The sequence below is a fragment of the Syngnathus leptorhynchus genome, chromosome 1 (genome assembly GCF_054491065.1).
Source record: "Syngnathus leptorhynchus isolate UIUO chromosome 1, UIUO_Slep, whole genome shotgun sequence".
Classification (NCBI taxonomy): domain Eukaryota; kingdom Metazoa; phylum Chordata; class Actinopteri; order Syngnathiformes; family Syngnathidae; genus Syngnathus; species Syngnathus leptorhynchus.
In genome coordinates this window covers 13857233-13877259 of record NC_141195.1, presented here as the reverse complement: position 1 = coordinate 13877259, position 20027 = coordinate 13857233, and the positions used below count along the sequence as shown (strand labels likewise).

At 39.9% G+C, this 20027-nt stretch overlaps 1 protein-coding gene across 3 annotated transcripts in view; it reads right to left on the bottom strand.

Moving 5' to 3' along the window:
• LOC147062037 (TOX high mobility group box family member 2-like) overlaps positions 1 to 20027 on the bottom strand; it is a 119575-nt gene that overhangs the window by 49326 nt on the left and 50222 nt on the right. For 2 of the 3 annotated variants that reach the window (XM_085927717.1, XM_085927699.1), the window contains exons 2-3: positions 11578 to 11670; positions 1164 to 1223 (exon numbers count right to left, since the gene is read on the bottom strand). In XM_085927717.1, the coding sequence (XP_085783843.1) occupies positions 1164 to 1208 (45 nt within the window). In that variant the 5' untranslated portion in view covers positions 1209 to 1223; positions 11578 to 11670. The remainder of the gene's footprint in view (positions 1 to 1163; positions 1224 to 11577; positions 11671 to 20027) is intronic. The other variant, XM_085927709.1, reaches the window with a different exon arrangement.

Sequence of the window (20027 nt, the reverse complement as noted above, 5' to 3'; positions counted from 1 at the left end):
TTAGCTTTTGGGATGTATTATTTTTAGACATGTTTGTTCTTGGGTTAAAGTAACTCAGTGGTGTTCACTGCTGGCCCACTCCTGTCATTCATCTTTACACAGACATGTGAGTTGTAACCTAATTAATAATGGTGCAAGTGCTATACACTATAATATGTCAATATAAGTTTTGTTTGGAGGAAATAAACCATTTATCCATATTTTCTCGGTTTAAGACTAAAATCGGACGTTTGCTATTGTGACTTCTGAGTCTTTTGAATTCTGGAAATTCTGATCACTTCCTAACAGACAACACATTTTGACCCTCTGAATTGATCCAGATGGAAAAATAATAATATCCTAGCAATCACAACAGCAATACACAGAAACAACTCATACTGACAGAAAGCTTTCCGCACGGAGATTTGCGTCTAAAGCTTTTTTTTCCAGAGCGAGTGAATCACAGCCACAACCAAAACCACAACTGACAGCTTAATAATAATAAATCAGAGTTTGTTTACTTTAATACAGAAAATGAATGTGTGTATTAAGGCATGGGTATATTTTGGGGGAAGTACATCTGTAACATCTAACCAATATTCAATTTTTCAGAAAGAACAAATGATTATTCCATTGGTTGGTGTATGCGGTTGGTACATCTACCTCACAGCCAAAGGTTCTGACTTTGAATCTCAGCTCTGACCTATCTTTGTTGAGTTTGCATGTTTTCTTTGCGCTTGTGTGTTTTTTTCCACACTTACTCCTGTTTCTCCCACCATAACCTGCATATTAGTTTCATTAAACACTTGCCCACATCTGTGAATGCCATTGTGAATGTCCAAAGTCATGAGCTTACGTAGGACTCTGAGCAGGTTTTATGGCTGTACTATTGTGAAAACATTAAACAGTAGGGTGTGACTGGAATTGCACTTATTATTGGCCACATTTGCAGAATCTTAATCTATTTTCCAAAGGTAATTTTTGCAGTTCTGCAAACAATCTTTCATGCAGCCAATCCTTCTAGCAGCTCTAAAAAATTCAACATCTTCATTGCCAAATGGGCTGTCACAACTGCGGTACTAAAACACAGAATAGAATAAAAGATATTCCATTGACTTAAACGTAGACACAGTTTGTTTTAATGTCTCCAGTTTCACATAAATAACAGATGTGGGCACACCTACCTGGTTTGGTGACCGAAACTCTTGGTTATTGTCATTCATGTACATGTTGTCACCATCAAACTGTGGGAAGAAGCAGAGAGGAGGCATTAAGATGCTACCCAAATAAATATTAATCAATAAATACGCCATGGAGGAGTTGTGCAGGAGAGAAGCCCTTTACGGGTGGTCTGAAGTGAGAGACTAATGACTTTGTCACTTTGGTTAAACCTTATAGTATGTGTGGCATGGGACTGTCGGTAATTACTGTTCATCAGCGGCGCCGGTAATGAGGCTACATGAGCTCAGTGGTGAAAGATAGGCTGTTCCCTGTGGGCTCTGTGGTGTGTGTGAGAAGGAGTGTGAATGAATCAGCGCACAGCAGCGACACGCGCGTCTTCGAGAGCGAGCTAACAAGGCATTGAAAGATCACTTGCTGCAGGTGCCAAAACACTGTCTGACGGGGGTTAGAACTCAAACAGTGACCCCTGACCCCCCCCTCCGAGAGTGTCGGGAAACAATCCTAGGCCGCCACTTGAGTGCTACATGCAACACGCTAGCTCTGATGTCAAGTATGCTGGAAAGATTAATCCCAGAGGAATTCCCTGCAAAGATCAGCTGTTACAAAGAGGGGCAAAAAAACCAACTCAGAGTCTGTTTTTAGCTCAGGAGAAAATGAGATTCCTCCCCACAAACAGCTCAGTAAGTGAACAGGTGCAGTGTCAAGGTGACGGAGAAACTGCTACCCTGTTAAGAGCAGACGTATTGTGAAACGCCCTTGGCTTCCAAAGGCATCACACTTTTTCATAGCACGCACACAGCAAATGGAACAAACCTTGACTGGGCTGGATAATAACAATCACCCGCACGCAAACACACAGAAGACAAACGCACGCTCACAAAAACTCAATGTGTCAAATGAAGCCCCCTCTCTGTTTGCTGACTGAGGTCACTCTTTGTAATATCACTGCTCAGAAGCCAGACAGCAAGAGACAACCTGATCAAACCCGACAGCGTTCCACACCAGATTCCTCAGATGTTAAGCTACTGGGAGCCCTTTTTTTATTCGGGTGGCCGTCTGTGCACACAAAAAGAGAAGCCTTGAAGACATAATACACCATGCTGTGTTCTGGAGGACATGAAATAAGATATGACATACCTGGTTAAAACAGTGACCAACAAGAGGGCAAACTATTATTAAGCTTTAAACATTTGTCACACCAAAATCAATAAGATAGGATTTAGAAGAAATAAAGGTATTTTTTTTTCTTGTTATTCTTTCTTTCAAATCCAATGTAAAACGGATCGTTTTTAAACTTGGTCTGACAGCAGATGGCTGTGCCTGAACATTTTGAATTGAACTCAAATGCTGAATGTGTCGTTTGTGTTGGAACTAAAAATCAATAGGACCACTCTTACAAAAATACCTATACATTATAAAACATCCAGGTTGATGAGCTGTAAACAGGAAGTTGCAAACATATGCAGATGAAGTCATAATTTCAACACATTACCTTGACTAACAGACCATATTATTTCTAATTATCTTGTTGATACGAGGACGGTAGCTAAATGAGCATGTGAGAGGTAAGAAATAGAAATGAGCGGATGTCATTGGACATTGCTTGGTTAATGATGCATAGCGTAGCAGCCACTATGTGGAGTTACAAGACTGAAAGAAACATTATACACTGGTGGCGAGGCTCCGGTTCGTATCTTGAAAGGTTCAAAGTATAGGCGTTCGTAAGTAGGAGTACTACTGTACATCAAATCACCATTTCTCATTGTAATGAATGGAAATTCCATTACAGCGTTGCCCAATGTGGATAATTGTCTTTTTTTGTGTTCAGTTTACTAAATGTGAACTAATTAGAAAAATTCAACTGGGAGTGGCCATAAAGCAAGAATTGAAGCAAACGTTTGCTTTCCGTTTTAAAAGTTCGCTGTGACCGTCTCGCACACAAATTTTTGCTCACTAGTCAAAGCAAAAAAATTGATTCATGAAAAACTGATGAGTTTGGTCACCCGTACGTCAAGGTCCCACTGCAGTCACGTTGAGCGGAAAGGCCCACTTGTACATAGCAAGGAATAATCACACAAATGATTGCCCAAGCCGTTATATTATTTTAATAACAGATGACCTTACTAATTTGCAATATAGAACGCTTAAGTGATCAAGCCCATGTAACACTCCTGCAGCACGTCTCAATAAATGTTCAACTTACCAATACTATCATTTTAACATATCACATTACTTCACTGCTGTTGTATCTGATTTTATTTGAGACAAGGCCTTCAATTATACTCATAAGGAAAGATAAAATCCTGAGCAGTGAAAACTACGTATTTCAAATGGGATGCTGACTAATTTACTTCATGCTGGGGAGAAAGAGGACATTTGCTTAATGAAGCGCAGCGTGTGGAGTTGGGGCAGACAGTTTAATTTGAAAACCTTTTTCATATTAACCTTGCGAGGCAGATGGACTCATAAGAGAATACAGCTTTAAGTGCATCTTGTCAAAGCTTGCCATAATATTGAATATACACACAAATCTCTCTCTCTCTCTCTCTCTCTCTCTCTCTCTCTCTCTCTCTCTCTCTCTCTCTCTCTCTCTCTCTCTCTCTCTCTCTCTCTCTCTCTCTCTCTCTCTCTCTCTCTCTCTCTATATATATATATATATATATATATATATATATATATATATATATATATACGTGTATATATATATATACGTGTATATATATATATACGTGTATATATAGAGATACACATTCATATATTCATATATATTCAATATGGGAGAAGCAAAACTGACTCACTGGAGTCCGTGCAGGAGATCAGCACGTGCCAATTACTTTGATAAGGAACAGTAAGCAGATCTCCTTGTGCAGATGATATAAAGTTGACCACTGCGACAAGGCACCTGAAGACCACCTTCCAGCCCATAATGCACCTGTGTGGCAAACTCCCACCCCACCCCAGACACACCAGTTGTGCCACAGTCTCAGGCTTTTGAAACATATTAAATATGCAAATAAAAACAATAGTGCATTCAATGAATTGATTTCTATAATCATTCAGAGGGTTCAGTGCATGCTGATGTTGTATTTATGAATGAAATACAGTGACTTCCACCACACAGACTCTGTCTTTGCCTAGGCCCTAGATCAAATCTACCAAAATTGTCTTACACCACCTGTGCCACAACTTAGACCTGGATTCACTTGGTCTTGACTTTTGTCTGCTTTATGTAGCCAATTATCAGTTGCACCGGGGGCATTTAAACGAAAATCTTCTGGGTCCGCTGAATATTCCAAACATGGTAAACTACAATTGGAATGGCACAAAAATGAAAATGCAGCCGTTAGGCACAACCAAAATAGAACCCTCAAGCATCCATCCATATTTCTATCCGCCCATGCGTCTGTCCATACACCCATCCAGTCCACCTGCCCGTCCATCCATCCATCCATCCATCCATCCATCCATCCATCCATCCATCCATCCATCCATCCATCCATCCATCCATCCATCCATCCATCCATCTATCCATCCATCCATCCATCCATCCATCCATCCATCCATCCATCCATCCATCCATCCATTTTCTATACTGGCTTTCTATACTGCTTATTCTGCTCAGGAGGGTAGAGCCTATACCACCTGACTACGGCAAATGGCTGACTAAACTCTGGGCTGGTCACCAGCCAGTCACAGGGTACATGAGACAAAATCATTTATTCTTATCATCCACATCATCAGTGAGTGGAAACTGACCACATGCTGCCTGCACCAAAATGTACCATCAGTGACCTGCCACAAACAATAAAACATAATATTAAATGTAAGGGGTAAAAACACCAATCAAAATGATGAAATACTACCTAGAAAGGTCAGCCATTTTGTGCTTCAACATGGCTGCTCATACATTGCAATATAAAGCACCCCCACCCTTTCAGCTCTCCTACGCACTGCCTCACTTAAAATGCCAATTTATCCTGGACTCAATGCTATCAGCTCTGCCATTACTCCACATTTACAGCAGAAATCATCTTCTCATTCACTGCTTTTCCATTCCCTACCCCCTTTCTTCCTCTCATGTTCTCATCATTTGCAACCTCGCGTTGCAGTCGTAGCCTGCCTCTACTTCTCTCCCCTCTCTTTCTTCAGAGGGCTTTGGCATCGTTCGCTCCCTGGCAGTCTAATTGGGCATTCTGCCTGAGACAAGGGCCTCATTAAGCAGTAATTACACACATGTTGTTTTCGGCAAACATCTCTATTTGGATTGCTTTGCATGGTAATTGTTCAGCAGGGACCGCTGTTTGCGATGTTTCCCTGCATGACACGTGGTGCAGCGAGAGAGGAATAAAAAGGATTTGCGAGTGTAATGATAAGATGAGGAAGAAAGATAAATTAGGAACTAAAAATGCATACATAAAAGGATAATAGGGAAGACCAGAGTAGATGGCCTAAAAGGATAAAGGTGAGACCCTAAATTGAGACGGACAATAAATAACAGGCATTCAGAGTTAGAGGAAAAGTGGGTGGAGTGGTTTAGAGTGAGGAAGTAGATAGGAAAGAAAGTAGTGCAGCTAGTAATGCCTACAACTACATCTTGCAATTTTTCGACAAAGATGAGTGTCTCAAAGATAATGAAGCCACAAGGTTGAGGAATCCTGACTAGCATAGCCAGGGAAAACGTGGAATAGTTACACAGCGCTAAGAGTGCGACACACTGCTGGGGGCATTTCATCGAGTCACAGGCGAGACGGAGGGCGGCTGAATGACAGACGTACAAGCTTGGCTTGGATTGATGGACAGAGAGCGAGAGAGAGGGGGGGGGAGGTGCTCATGTGGATGTGAGTGATGCATCTAATTTTTTATTTATTTTCATTGACATCTCTGAATACCACTGTCCCATGACTATTATTAAATTGTGAACTAATTCAACTTTTAATGCCATGAGCGCAGTACAAAAATATGTGACGTAAACCCCACAGTAAATTATTCAACAAAGCACTGTACTTAAAAATGCACTAACCAGCTGTCACATTAAAGTTTTACCTTGTATTATTATTTTTTGAACTCAGATTATTCAGCCTGCAATACAACATTACATGAATTACAATAAAAATGTGCTTTCACGGAAATAGTTCCTTGGTATTTTCTATTAATTGTATAAGTAGTGTTAGAGTTGTATTTTGAAAAAGTGACGTTCGTCAAAAACTATTGTTTCTAAAATGATTACGCTTCTGATTGTCCTTTTAACCAATTCTACATCAAAGTGGATCTTTACTGTGGCAATAAAAGTGTAGAAAAACTGCAGTGTCTTACCACTCAACAAACTTTTAGAACTTTTCAATGTATATAAGGCAATCTCAAACAGAATGTGTAATACTTGTGACTTTAAAAGCCTTTTCCAGCACACCAAGTCTCTAAAAATAATTCTCTCACCGAGCGGAATTAATAAGCCCAGAACAGTACACAGCCATTCTGTGAAGAAAGGGGTATGGTGGTGGTGGTGCTGGTGTGTCGAAGGGGTGGCTGTGGTCGGGGGTGGGGGGGCTCCTCATGCAATATGCATGCCTGTTTGAGCACCCTCCTTCCTCATCTTCACACTCTTCTCTTGATTTCTCTTTCTACATCTCTCACTCGCTCCCTCCTTCTGTGTTCAATTAAGCTGCAGGAGAGACCGAACAAACCTCAATCTGAGACAATGTGCCCCTGAATTTTGATGTTTCCCAACACGCACGCACACACACAGACACACACACACGCGCGCGCAAAAAAACACTACAGTAACAATGCTGCCACCGCACCACGAGCAAACAATGAAGACTCACGCACACACACACACACGCACACTGTAGCCTGGCGGTTGTGTCAGGGTCAATTTTGGGGTGGGCCACATTGTAGTTACGGCTTCCCTCAGAGGCAACTGCACATCCAAATAAATGTTTAATTGTCTCATTTTATTATCACATATACACAATAAACTGATGGTTTACTCGTTTGAAATCAAATGTCATGAAAAATTGGTTATTTAATTTCCAGTTTCTGTAAAAAGCATTGCAAAAAAAATGTTCTTCTTCCTGGGTGTGAGAGCATGCCACACACACCCAAAAAACACCCACATTTGACTGCAGCTGGACCTGATTCCCATACAGGAAAGGCCTATGTCTGTAACTTTACTCCCTACGACCAGTTTTGTTTATTGAAGATTTCTTTGCAAAAAAATCATGTGTTTGAAAGATTCCATTTCCGCAAAACAGACAAACCACAATCTTAAACATCACCGTACTGTCTTTCCAGACAATCATATTGCAGAACAACAACGGAAGTGCGTCACCACATTGACACTGCCATCCCAAAACACTCTTCAACCCTTAGTTCCACAGAGGAATTCTGTATGTGAACACCACAGTATAATGTAATAATAAATGTGAATCCACTGTGTATTCCTATGCAACTTTACTTGCAGCATCCTCATAACATAACGTCAATATAACATCAGTAATGGTATGTTATGTACACGTCACCGATTTGTAAAATCCTGCCTTATTTATTCTTTCTTGTGCGGCCCGGTACCAAATGATCCACGGACCGGTACCACTGAGTTAAACAACAGCATTCCTAACTTAATCAGATGAGGGACAAGATAAACATGATTTACCGACTTTGTATCATGTTGGAAACTATTAAGGGTCTCAATACATCTATATAATAACTACAACAACAACAAAACATACTCACTCCCAATTTAGAATGTCCATAAAGCCTCTTCAAGTGAAATGACACAAAACAGCACATCCTTATTCAGAGGCTGGGGGAAAAACATTTAGCACCCACAAAAAAAAACACATTATAGGTATCAACCGCTTCCGACACCACCAATTTAAAAATAAAGAAGCTTGCAGCTCTCATTCATTTGTTCATCTGTTGCAGTGGAGCAGCCACAAAGACATCCAACTTTTAATTGCAGAGATAGCGACAGAAGTAAGGCAAGATTGAGGAGAACGCTTTTGTTTCTACTCTGAACTCAGGTTCGGTAAACTAATGAGAGCTCATCAGAATTGAAATCTCACCGATAGGACCTCAAACTATTTTAGTACAATTCAAGGTTTCAAGATGTTTTTTTTTTTTTATTTAAATGTAAAATATGTATGTATGTATGTATGTATGTATGTATGTATGTATGTATGTATGTATGTATGTATGTATGTATGTATGTATGTATGTATGTATGTATGTATGTATGTATGTACGTATGTATGTATGTATGTATGTATGTACGTACGTACGTACGTACGTACGTACGTATGTATGTATGTATGTATGTATGTAATTAAACGCCCACCACTGAAAAAGATATGTATGTAATAGAACATAACCTTTATTTGAAAAGCAGGGACTTAATGCAAAACCAAAGACTCAAGTCATCACTGCGCCGCATGAATAATTGTAACAAAAATTCATGTTTTCCTACCCAGTGAGAATTGAACTGCTTATCAGAATGATGAGCATGCAACTACATTTATATTACCCTCAGGTTTAAAACAATACAAACGTACACTGGCTACTATAAAATTGCATCCCTATGATTGTCATAGTACCCAAAGATCACTAACCACAGCTCATGTTGCGATAGCTGAGCTGCGTGCAGTCCTTAAACAGAATTAGTCATCCGCGAACAGAGCAGACATGTTTTACCTCCCATTTTGTTAGCATCTCAATCGTCCTTTGGCGAAAAGACTTTTTTTTTTATAGCACTTGAACATAGGCAATAACCAAAAATGAAATGAAGCCATGACTTCTTAATGCCCTGCCGACATACAAACACAAACACACACACACTCACGCACACATATGCAATCACACTCCAAATGCTTCCATTTGACATTTCAATTTCATTTTGACACAGAGCCACATTTATAAATATGTGCAGTTTAAAAGATGCATTTCCAGTTCTGGTCTAATTTTACTTCATTCCAGAAACCCAGGAAGTTTGAAAGTTTTCAACTCTAATTTGGAGGTGCACCGGAACCCACCCGATATGGATTTCTAAATTAGTGTTGACTGACTTGACCAGAATGATAATGGCGAAAATGGCAGCGTACACAGACACTTATTGGTATTCATTTATATTGCTGATAAAAAATAAAAAAAAATAAAAACCCTGAAATTTATCACAACCTGGATATTCTGGGTATAATGCAACAGTATGTCGTCTCTGAATTTATTCCGTCAAATGTTGAATTAAAGAAATCAGGTCTGCATTCGGGATTGGTGTCAGTCAGATTATCCATTCACAAACAAAGCATTTATTATCGCTTTTGTCAGCCATGGTTATAGTTCCTGTGTGACTGGAACAATTTACTAGGCTTGGACTGCCTTTTTTTCTTTTTCCGTGTGCTTTGAAGCTGTGGACAAATGCTACCTTGTCTATTGAACTCTCTGCACAGTATGCACATTGCAACCATGCTACCACTGTCCATCTGACCATGAGAAATAATGTGTGCTTCAAAGATATAAAAGAAAAATAATAAGACTGCGCAAAGCTGCAGAGTATAATCAATAACTGCATGCTAACTAGCCGAAACACCTGAACAGCTTCCAGCGCAGCAGCATCACGTGCAATGAGCTGGGCCCAGCAGGTGCACAATAGTGCTATATTTAACTACATGGGCGCCACTAGGAAGTAAAGTAGTTATCCCATCGGTTTGCCTGGCAGTTACACATTCTGAGGTGAGAACGTGTGTTTGTGTGTGTTTGTGTGTGTGTGTGTGTGTGTGTGTGTGTGTGTGTGAGTGTGCATACAATGCAGTATGTTGTTGAGGTTTCTCATGAGAGGATGCAAGAAACTAACTGAGGTAAACAGCGATGAGGAGGAGATAAAGGGCAGAGTGAATGTCACATTACCCCAAGCCCTTTGCCTCAGTGAACAACAGCATCAGATAACTAACTGCAGCAAGAGGGGGGAAAAAAATTTGGTTTCCTCCATCATATAATTGGTTATCACATTGCAATCTACTGCTTGCAGCCTGTGCACAGAATAGTAAAGAAGCAAGAAAGAGTTTGACAGTTGTGGTAGTGACAACGACGATGATTACAAACACAGGGATCACAGCTACTTTCAAGTGTCTCAGTTTTACACTTTATAAAACAAGTAACTTTGCTCTATTTATCAACGATAACAGATGGTATCAAACACTGTTTGTGCATTTGAACAAAAATAATGCAATATGTTCATAAATCACACCGAATGCATGATGATATTTGTTTCTTCTCTGCACATTAATTCCACATCAAATTATGAATTATCAATTAAATAATAATGTGGTTTTGAAATCACACATTTGAACTTTGAACATAATATTCTGGTGTTCCTTCTTCCCAACACCTGCAGTTTAAGATTGTGGAGACTATGACCACTACTTGTAAACTAACATTCAAAAGTTTGGGGTCACTTAGAAATGTCCTTATTTTTTAAATAAAATTGCTATTTTTCAATGAGGATAACGTTCAATTATTCAGGAATACACTCTATACATTGTGAATGTGGTAAATGACTATTCTAGCTGCAAACGTCTGTTTTTTAATGCAATATCTACATAAGTGTATGCCAGCAACCATCCCTCCAGTGTTCTAATGGCCCATTGTGTTTACTAATTGTGTTACAAGACTAATGGATGATTAGAAAGCTCTTGAAAACTTTTGAAAACACTTGTGTAAACATGGTAATTTTCATCGAAAACACTACATTGTCTGGGTGACCCCAAACTTTTGAACGGTTTGAACTGTTGAAAATGCAGATTGAGATAAGTTAAGCACAGTACAATAAAACACGACTAAAATTACTCATTGAAGAGACGTAATGCGAGTGGAAAAGGAAACTGGACTGTGTACTTAACGGTAACTAAAGCTATGTTAGCAAAAGCGTGTATGTATCCAAGTGATAGTTATTTGATTTATAGGTGCATCAACTGAGGGATTGATTCAAGACTAATTTATCGACTGGTTTCAAGGAGGTAATGCAATTCATTTTGCCCCAATTGTTGTCAAGACAAGTCAAGATCAATTAATAAACACATTAGTTAAATATACAACTATAATTCCTAATTATAAAAATTTTAAAGATCCAGCTAGCATTTTTTCCTCTGTTAAAATCCCTTCCCATATGGCTATTAAGTTTATCAAGAAAATAAATTGGATTCTTGTTTTTGAAACATGAAAATATTGGCACCCTATTGTAGAATGATTGCATGTGCAACAATAGTTGTATGCCAGAAAGGTTTTTGTCAGCTGTTTTCATTCATTACTTGACATCATCATTATAGGGTCTGTAAGTCAGTGCTACGAGGTCAAAGTTCTCCAAACAACTGGGCAGCACAAACAGGAGAGGTTTTCATGAAGTGGGTCTTAGCTAATGTATCTCACCACAGCAGTGGGTAGTCTTTTCCTAGCTGGACTGATGCCTGGAGGGGGGGCAGAGTGGAGCCTGACCCCTCGCTCACCCACACTGTACCGGGCCTGTGGTTTGAGATAGAGAGACAGAGCGAGACAGACAGAGACAGCAGGGAGAGGAAAGAGAGGAGACAGAGAAGACAAAAGTGGGGAAGGAAACGACATGGTGGGGCTTTAGTTTGCAAGGTACAAGCAGTGCATTTGTAAAGGAACATGTCAAGCCAAACAACCACAACACACACACACGCACACACACAGGCTCACAAACCTCCCAAATCCTCCACATCCTCTACAACCCTCGTTCCCAACGCACACGTGCAGGGGAGGAGTAATGGCATGAGACAACACAGTGCTTCCACCTTGGGGGCTGGGTGGAGAATGGAGGTTAATGAGCTGACATACCATCCACCCAAAATGCACGCCCCTCCACCCCATACCTACCATTCACTCGTTTCCCTGCGCTACTCCTCATACTGACAAGCAGACACACAAAGCCCGACAAGGCCGCGGCACTAAGCCAAGACCGTGGAGACTAAAGATGTATGGTGGAGCATTGAGTGAACTCTGCATGATGCTTGCAGCAACAACTCCATTTGAACAACTGGAACATCAGCCAACGTCTTGTGCAATCGGATTGATCTGCAATTCTCAGGGAAGCAGGTGTGCATCTGCCCTTTGTGTTTGTTAGGGTGCAAAAACTAAACAGAATATGGCAAAACAACACTGTTAAATTAGGTTATCGTGTACATGGTTCTAGGACATTCCTTCAGCAAAATTCACAATAAAATAATTTAACAAATACAAGTTGTGATGGTTACCATCTGTATTAGATCTGCATGTCTTTCATCTTTGAGCTGTAAATAGCACTGTTGACAAATCCTTGCATGACCAGCAGCAGCCGATGAGCCAAAAGCTAGCCCAAAAAGTAACCACCTAGGATCTCTAACCAAGCCAAATGGCTGATTATAAGTAGACAAAAGGCAGTCTGCAAATAGCTTCAAGCAAGCCTAATGTTTACAATTCCACAAGCAATCCTTCAAAACTTGCTAAAACTGACCACCGTAAACTATTGTTTATCAAAACTAGCTTTCAATTAGCAAAACCCAGCTACAAGCAGACATTACTAACCTATAACGAGCCTCAGTGTTGACAAAAACTTGCTTTTATCTAACCAAAATTGCAAGTAGCGAGTACAATCGAAAAACTAGCTGTCCTAGATCACTGGAATTTAAATTGCATGACCAAAAAAGCAACAGCATTCAAAGCTGACCATTATAAATGGGTAGCACTCAGTGCTGGCATAAGGCAGATGTACGACAGTTCTTTGCCAGTGAGATATCCAACGACAATCTATGAATAACATAAAGCTTTGCTATTCATACACAATGGCATGTTGTTTGCCAGGTAAACACTCCCACACAAAAGAGCGTGCAGACAGGATACGACCATCTACAAACCAGAGACTTACACCACGAGTCTTGGCACTATAATAACATCGTTAAAAAGAACATGATCAAAAGCAGACAGAGAATTGATGAAGTCACTATGGGTTGAAAACCACAAAGAGGAATTGTTAGTTATTAGAGCTCAGTGAGACAGTCTTTGGAGTGAGTCATTTGTGGGAAGACTTATGCATTTTTAATATCCTTAAACTGAAGAGCCAGAAGAACACAAACGGCATGAAATAATAAGAGGCATTTCACCTTAGCACTATCTGAGCATCTCAATTATTTACCACTAATGAATAGCCTCGGGCAATATTCTTCCTAAGTACAATATACCATCCCAGAGAGGCTGAATCGGCTCGCTGAAATACTTAAATACATTTACTCAATTATGCTCACTGTCCCTAATGCCAAGGAGACAAGCATGTACATCCCCACCACCCCGCCTCCTTTCCAAAAGGACCATCTGCTCACAGTCAAGCGAGAGATATCAAGGAAACACGCAGAACCACACTGGTGCTTCATTCAATAAGGAACACTATTTGACCAAAATATTTAGCTAAAAACTTTTCTTTTATGTGAATTTCAATATTTTTATCCTCCATGTGCTGTCAACATGACTCATATATAATTGATCGATTAATAACAAATATATGACATCATGGTGCAGATCGTTGTTACTTTGTTTTGATAAAGTGTTGAACGATGTAATGCACAAAAAGTGTTGGCTGGAAGTATAAACATGGCGTATTTTATTTCTTACGTATGCTTTGTGTGAAAAATAGTCTGTTTCGACAAGTTTTCCCTTCTTTATCAGCTATCATGCTATAGTATGCATGTTGTATACTGTTCATGTTTATTGCTGTATTGTGACACTGTTGACAGCGTTGGGAAAATATCACAAACATGCAATCGTTTGTGACTCCATCATTCCCACCGCTATCAGATGTGGCTTTTTAATGATCACTGCCAAGTGTAAAGTACTGCTTGATGACCTTCAGTACATAAACATCATCTCTGTGAATGTTAATAGATGCTGCCATCTGTTACTTTCATCTATAGGCAACAACTTGTGCACATTAATTATGTTTCATTCAGAGCTGTTAACCTTGCTGATCACTTGTCAACGCACTAAATACTCATGTATTCTAAAGTTTAAAAGGAAAAAAATGTTGAAAATACTGTATGAAACAGAAAATGGGACTGCTACTTGTTCGTGGCCCAGAAAGACATGGTCAGGATGATAACCACATAGACATTGCAGTAGTGCATTTTTTTTCCACAATGCAAGATTTAAAAACTTTCCATGAGATTCTCTCATCCCTACATTGTGGTATATATGAAAAAAAAAAAAGGTTTTACCCAAGCCAAAATTAGCACACTCTATTAACAATGGATTGTCTTTAGACCGCATTTATCTTCGAGAACTGTTGAACTGTGTACATTTTATTTAATTTACTTCCATGTTATGTATATATTTACATCATAGCTTTCCTTGGACCTTAAGCGAGACTACCTCACGATCTAGTGTTTGCTTTCTGTGCATAACACAAAATCCACTCAGAGAAGCAAAGAGCATTGACAAGATTTGGTCATTTTTTATTTGTCAGTTTGGCTGTAACTAGACCAAAATGGAATTACATTGCTGGGATTTTGTTCCTAGACAGCTTGTAAACTACAACCAGGGAATACAAAACTAAAAAAAAAAAAAATGAGGTGGGGGGGGGGGTGTATGAGAGTTTGAAAGAAAAAAACCCCATACTATTTTCATTTCAACTGCTTTAGGGATTAAGGTTCTAGAAAAAATGCATTAAAATAATCCACCATTTGCATTTTTTATCTGACAAAGGACACACACACACAAACACAAACACATGCACTCCAACACACAGAGCCTCCTCCAATCCCACCTCACTTCTTCTCATCCATCCCCTCCCCCATTCTGGGTCACTGAGCACACACACACACACACACACACACACACACACACACACGCACGCACGCACGCACGCACAAACTCATATGCATGTCACACACACACTGTCATTAAATACACAACATGCACAAACACACACACGCACACATCGAGATCAACCTGCTGCCATCTGCTCTATGCGCTCTGTACAATCCTGGCTGAATACATTATTCACTACAATATATCACATCACATTCCCTCAATGTCATACTAGAGAGAAGTGGGCGAGGGGGCAGGGGATGCAGGGGGTTGGGGGGTCAGGTAGAATGCTTAAGAGCAAAGAGCAAATGGAGCTATTGTATTCAGAGAAAAAGAGTTATAGAAAAAGGCAGCACACATCAGTCCCTTTCCTTGTGTTGTCCTACACGGTCCTATTTCCTTCTTGTTTATTCTTTTCATAACAGTCCCAGTCTGCACAGTACAGCTCAATCCCAACTCCAAAGTCACGTTATAGTAGCCACATAATGTTTAATACTGCTATTATTCTCTGCTGTTTATCCATTTCTTTCAACTCTATCCCCTGTCAAACCTTGTTCGGTTTGACTGCATTTTCCAATAAATATCCATCACAATCTAAGTAACCACAGAAGGAGGATATCAAACTGTCCTGTTGAACAAATAAAAAACATTCTGGCATAAAAAATACATACAGATCCTCCACATTGCCTGACCAAAAAAAAAAAAAAAGAGTGAGAGTTTTGCATTGTCTTGCTCTAGTTATGTCATTTGTTGAAAAAAAAACAAGGTTGGCACAATAAGTGTGAGCAGCCAACTGAGCATATCACAAGAACTGTCAGTGCACCTCAGTAGATTAGCTCAGTGTGCATTTTGTCACACTTTTTCTGACCGTCCACCGGAGGTTAGCATGAAGTAAGCAGAGAAGAATTTACAATGTACTTTTCTCCAGCGTTATTAAGAGTTTCAGTGTCACAATAGTTGGAGTTCACCAGTAGTCTTGAATGACTAAGAGAAGTGTCCCATCTGTTAAGCGATGTTTAGTGCTCATTTTTTAATTTGTAGCTTTTTTTCTTGCTGTTTTTGTATCATTGCCACTGACTTGATAGGAATTTCAGTTTGTATTTGTGAACAAAATACTTTGATCAAAAGCTTCTCTGACGGGTGTGCATATAAGACCATCTGTCTGGCAACAAGGAACACTGAGTGAACATGTACACGGCTATTTCAGCTCCTCATGCCAGCCACAAGTGGCCATATGCTTCAGCGTGACTTGAGGTGAAACGGTAGACTGTTATCTGTGTGTTACATTTTGGCAGATTTCATTTATACTATCACAGTTGGAGGAGACAATTCTGCACATACTTTACAGTATAAAAACAACTTGCAGATGTCTTAATACCATGTCTTACGTCCAAATTATCCGAGGCACCAAACAAAATATTGTTCCAATAAATCTCAGTTAAACATGACCATTGCATTAAGTAAACAATCTCTGCTTTGTTTTTTTTACATTCCCTGTCCCCGTTCTGTACTGTTTCATGCACATTTATTTGTGCCAGAGCAGTGGCACAAAACATCTGGCAAGGCCACACTTGACTACCAACTGACCTACTTTGCATTCACCTGCTATTCAGCCCAACACTTGACTCTCTGGAGCCGATGAGTGGCAATTAACCTTGGTGGGGGAAAGTCTTAAGCAATCATTCAAATTTTACAAAATGTCATGTTGGCTAAACCTATGAAAAGGTAATATTTTTAAGTTATGTGCCTGCATTAATATATGTCACAGTTAGGACAGGTGATAACTGGACTATTAAGAAGCATCTTGCTTGTCCAAACAGATCTTTCAAAAGGAACATGGTGTGAGGAATTCCTCTCTCCCTTACACTCATCATTTTTTCCCACCCTCCACACCTCCTCCATCCTCCACCCAGCTTTTTCTCAGATGCTCCTGGCTCTTGTCTGTGTTTGGGCTGCGACTGTGCGGGGTCACCGCTTGCCTTGTTCTCACACGCGGAACACTAAACGTGTGTGTGTGCACGCATATGTGTGCGTTCTTGACTGAGCAAGAGACCGCACGCATTGTAGAACAATGGTTGTGTGTGGAGCTTGTATGTGTGTGTATGTGTGCAAACGTGTCAAAAACAAGCGTGGGGATTTCTCCAAATAACAGAACCTTTTCCTGTGTGTGTGTGCGTGTGTGTGTGTATGCGCGTGTGTGTTTCAAGCTCAGTGCCAGGCCTCTTTAATGAGTCTGTCAGGCGCTGTTAGCGACGGCGTGCTCCCCTGGCTCGGCGCACTCCTGCAGACACACTGTGATTAGCCGGGCCAACGGCACACCACCGGGCCAGATTAAACACTCACCATGCCGGCAGGGAGCGAACACACACAAACACACACACGCACGCACGCACGCACGCACACACACACACACACACACACACACGCACACGCACACACACACGCACACACACATGCACACACACACTAAGGCGCACACACAGCTTCGTCACCATTGCGCCTATTAGCGCAGCTCTGATACAGTAACCTGTACTTGCCCTCCAGAGCCAGGTGTCAAGCTCGCTAGAATAGAAGACAAAAAAAGGCTGGAATCCAAACAAAACAGCAGCCTGCAGCGCTAGCAGAAGGTGCTAATATTTTGATAATCTGTCCCAATTTATTGAGTCTCCCTCCACTACTAATCTCAGTGCATCAGTTTGACAGGGCTATCCTTAATTCGGCCTTCTAGGGATTTATTAAAACGACATGATACACTATTTATAGGTAATTAGCCTTTAATGAGTATCCTCGATGAGTGGGCAGATATGTAAACGAGGGGCAGGCCTAAGGGCATGTCGTAATAGATTCCTTGAGAGCCTGATGAGTTTTTCCAGTTTGACCGCAACACCGTAATATTCCAGATAAACATAACTGATCACTAACAAAAGGACATCTTTCAGAAACATACAATCTAGACTTAAGTATTTTGTACCTTTTTCAACATCTACAAATCACAGTCTGAAGAAAATTCTGTCCAGTAATCTAAAAGGGCATTCAAGTAGTCAGACCAGTGATGTTGAACCTCAGACAGGATCTGCTGGTTCATGATCGCTGTTCTGGTTTTGCTCAAAGGTGCTTGATAGGCTGGAGTGTAGTGACCAGCACGTAACAATAACAGGTATCAGTATGAGGCTTATTTCTCTTATTCCAAGGTACTTGCGAAGGCTCACAATATCCGTAATCAATACCAGACATCCCCTTGTGCCCGTTCTACTATCAGAAAGTAAGTGCCATGCACGGCTGACCCAAACTATTTAGTAAGTGAACTGCATCCAAGTCAACCCTCTGAAATGCCCATTAATATGACCTTTATTTAAGTATATGAATAGTTTCTAAGGTTGACACATAAGTCACACCGACTGCGAATTGGGTCTACAACTTATGCAATGCAGCCGCCATACAGAGGCCGTAAGGGAAAGATAGCAATAGAATCTGCGTGTCGATTAAAACTAGCTGAGGTACAGACTGTATGCAGACCATATGCAGAGCTCAGGAAGGTGCAATTCTTTCCATATGCTACTTGTGAATTTTGCTGAAGAAATTACACGAACCAAAGTGGAAGTTGGGCATATGCATTCGAGGTGGATCCGGTATTTCCCCCCAAAAAATTAACAGTGGAACCTGTTACTTTGCGACTTTAAATCAGGGAGTGTGGAGGAGGGAATGTACTTACATGCAGTGGAGCTTGGTCAGATTAATTACTGTATGTTGACCTCCATAATAGTTCGAACACATTTATAACACAGTAGTGTTAATTTTGATAACGGCAACTAGATATATTTATTTATCAAGGCACAAAGATGGAACTAAAATAATGATAATAAATATATTTATATGTTTTATCAAAAAACAAGAACAGGGATTAAATCAGTTTTACATTTTCATGGACTAATGAAGATGAGACAAAAATGTAGATTATAACATTAAAAACAGGCTAAAATCTATACAATTAGTATAAGATTTCATGGCATCGAATACCTTACCGCTCTTTCTAGTCTCGACCAAGTTCTCACACTATTCATAAAAAAATAACACTCTGTGGCGAGTTCTCTCGCAAAGCTAACAAAACGATTGGAGATGGTTGTTTATAACGAAACATTAAACCAACAATAGCATTAAACACACCTCAAACATATGTTGTACTAGCTTGCAGTATGTGGCGATATCACCCTCTGATAGAGCTACTGTTGTAATTGTGTCACACAAAATTTTATCAGAACATGTTCCATATCTGGCAATATTTATTAAAATGTGTTTTTCCATCAAAAAGATGAGAAAATGTTATGTGAAATAATTTTAAATCAATGAGAATTGTCTAATATTATCTACTGACAAAGTTAAATGTGAATGATTTTCCTGACTAAAACGAGAATAAATGTTATTCTCCCGAAGCTTGATGAAATAAAAATAAGAAGAGGTTGAATTCAATGTGCTAAAAACTAATAACTGGACAAAAACTGAGACAAAATTTAAAAATGGCTGATAAAATTAACTCTATAACAGAGTTAAGAAAAAAAAATGGAGAAAAAAAGTCCCTACAGAAAAACATTCCGTTGTGGTCTCCTCTACACTCCCCCACTCGTACCGAGTGGCCTGATTTTGCCCCTCCATGTGGCACATCATGGTTTCCCTTGTCACCACCTCGTTTCCTGCTGTCATTGCGGAGGTACAGTCAAACAGTGCAGTTACCAAATAGGTCTAACTGACAGTCTCAGATGTGGTCACAGCTTTTCTAAACCTCTTCATAATCTCTGTTTTTAAGACAAAAAAACTTTTGGCTGCTTTACTTGCAGTATGGTAATCCATACAATTTTGCATTACGATATATGCAAGACCCAAAGGATTGGCTTGCGACCAGTACGGGTCAGCTAAGAGAGGTTCTATACACTTTAGACGTACACTTTAAAAAAAGGACAGATACTGTAATACAAAATATGTTCATCACAATATACTACTTAAATGTCTTCTCACCCTGAACAGCATTT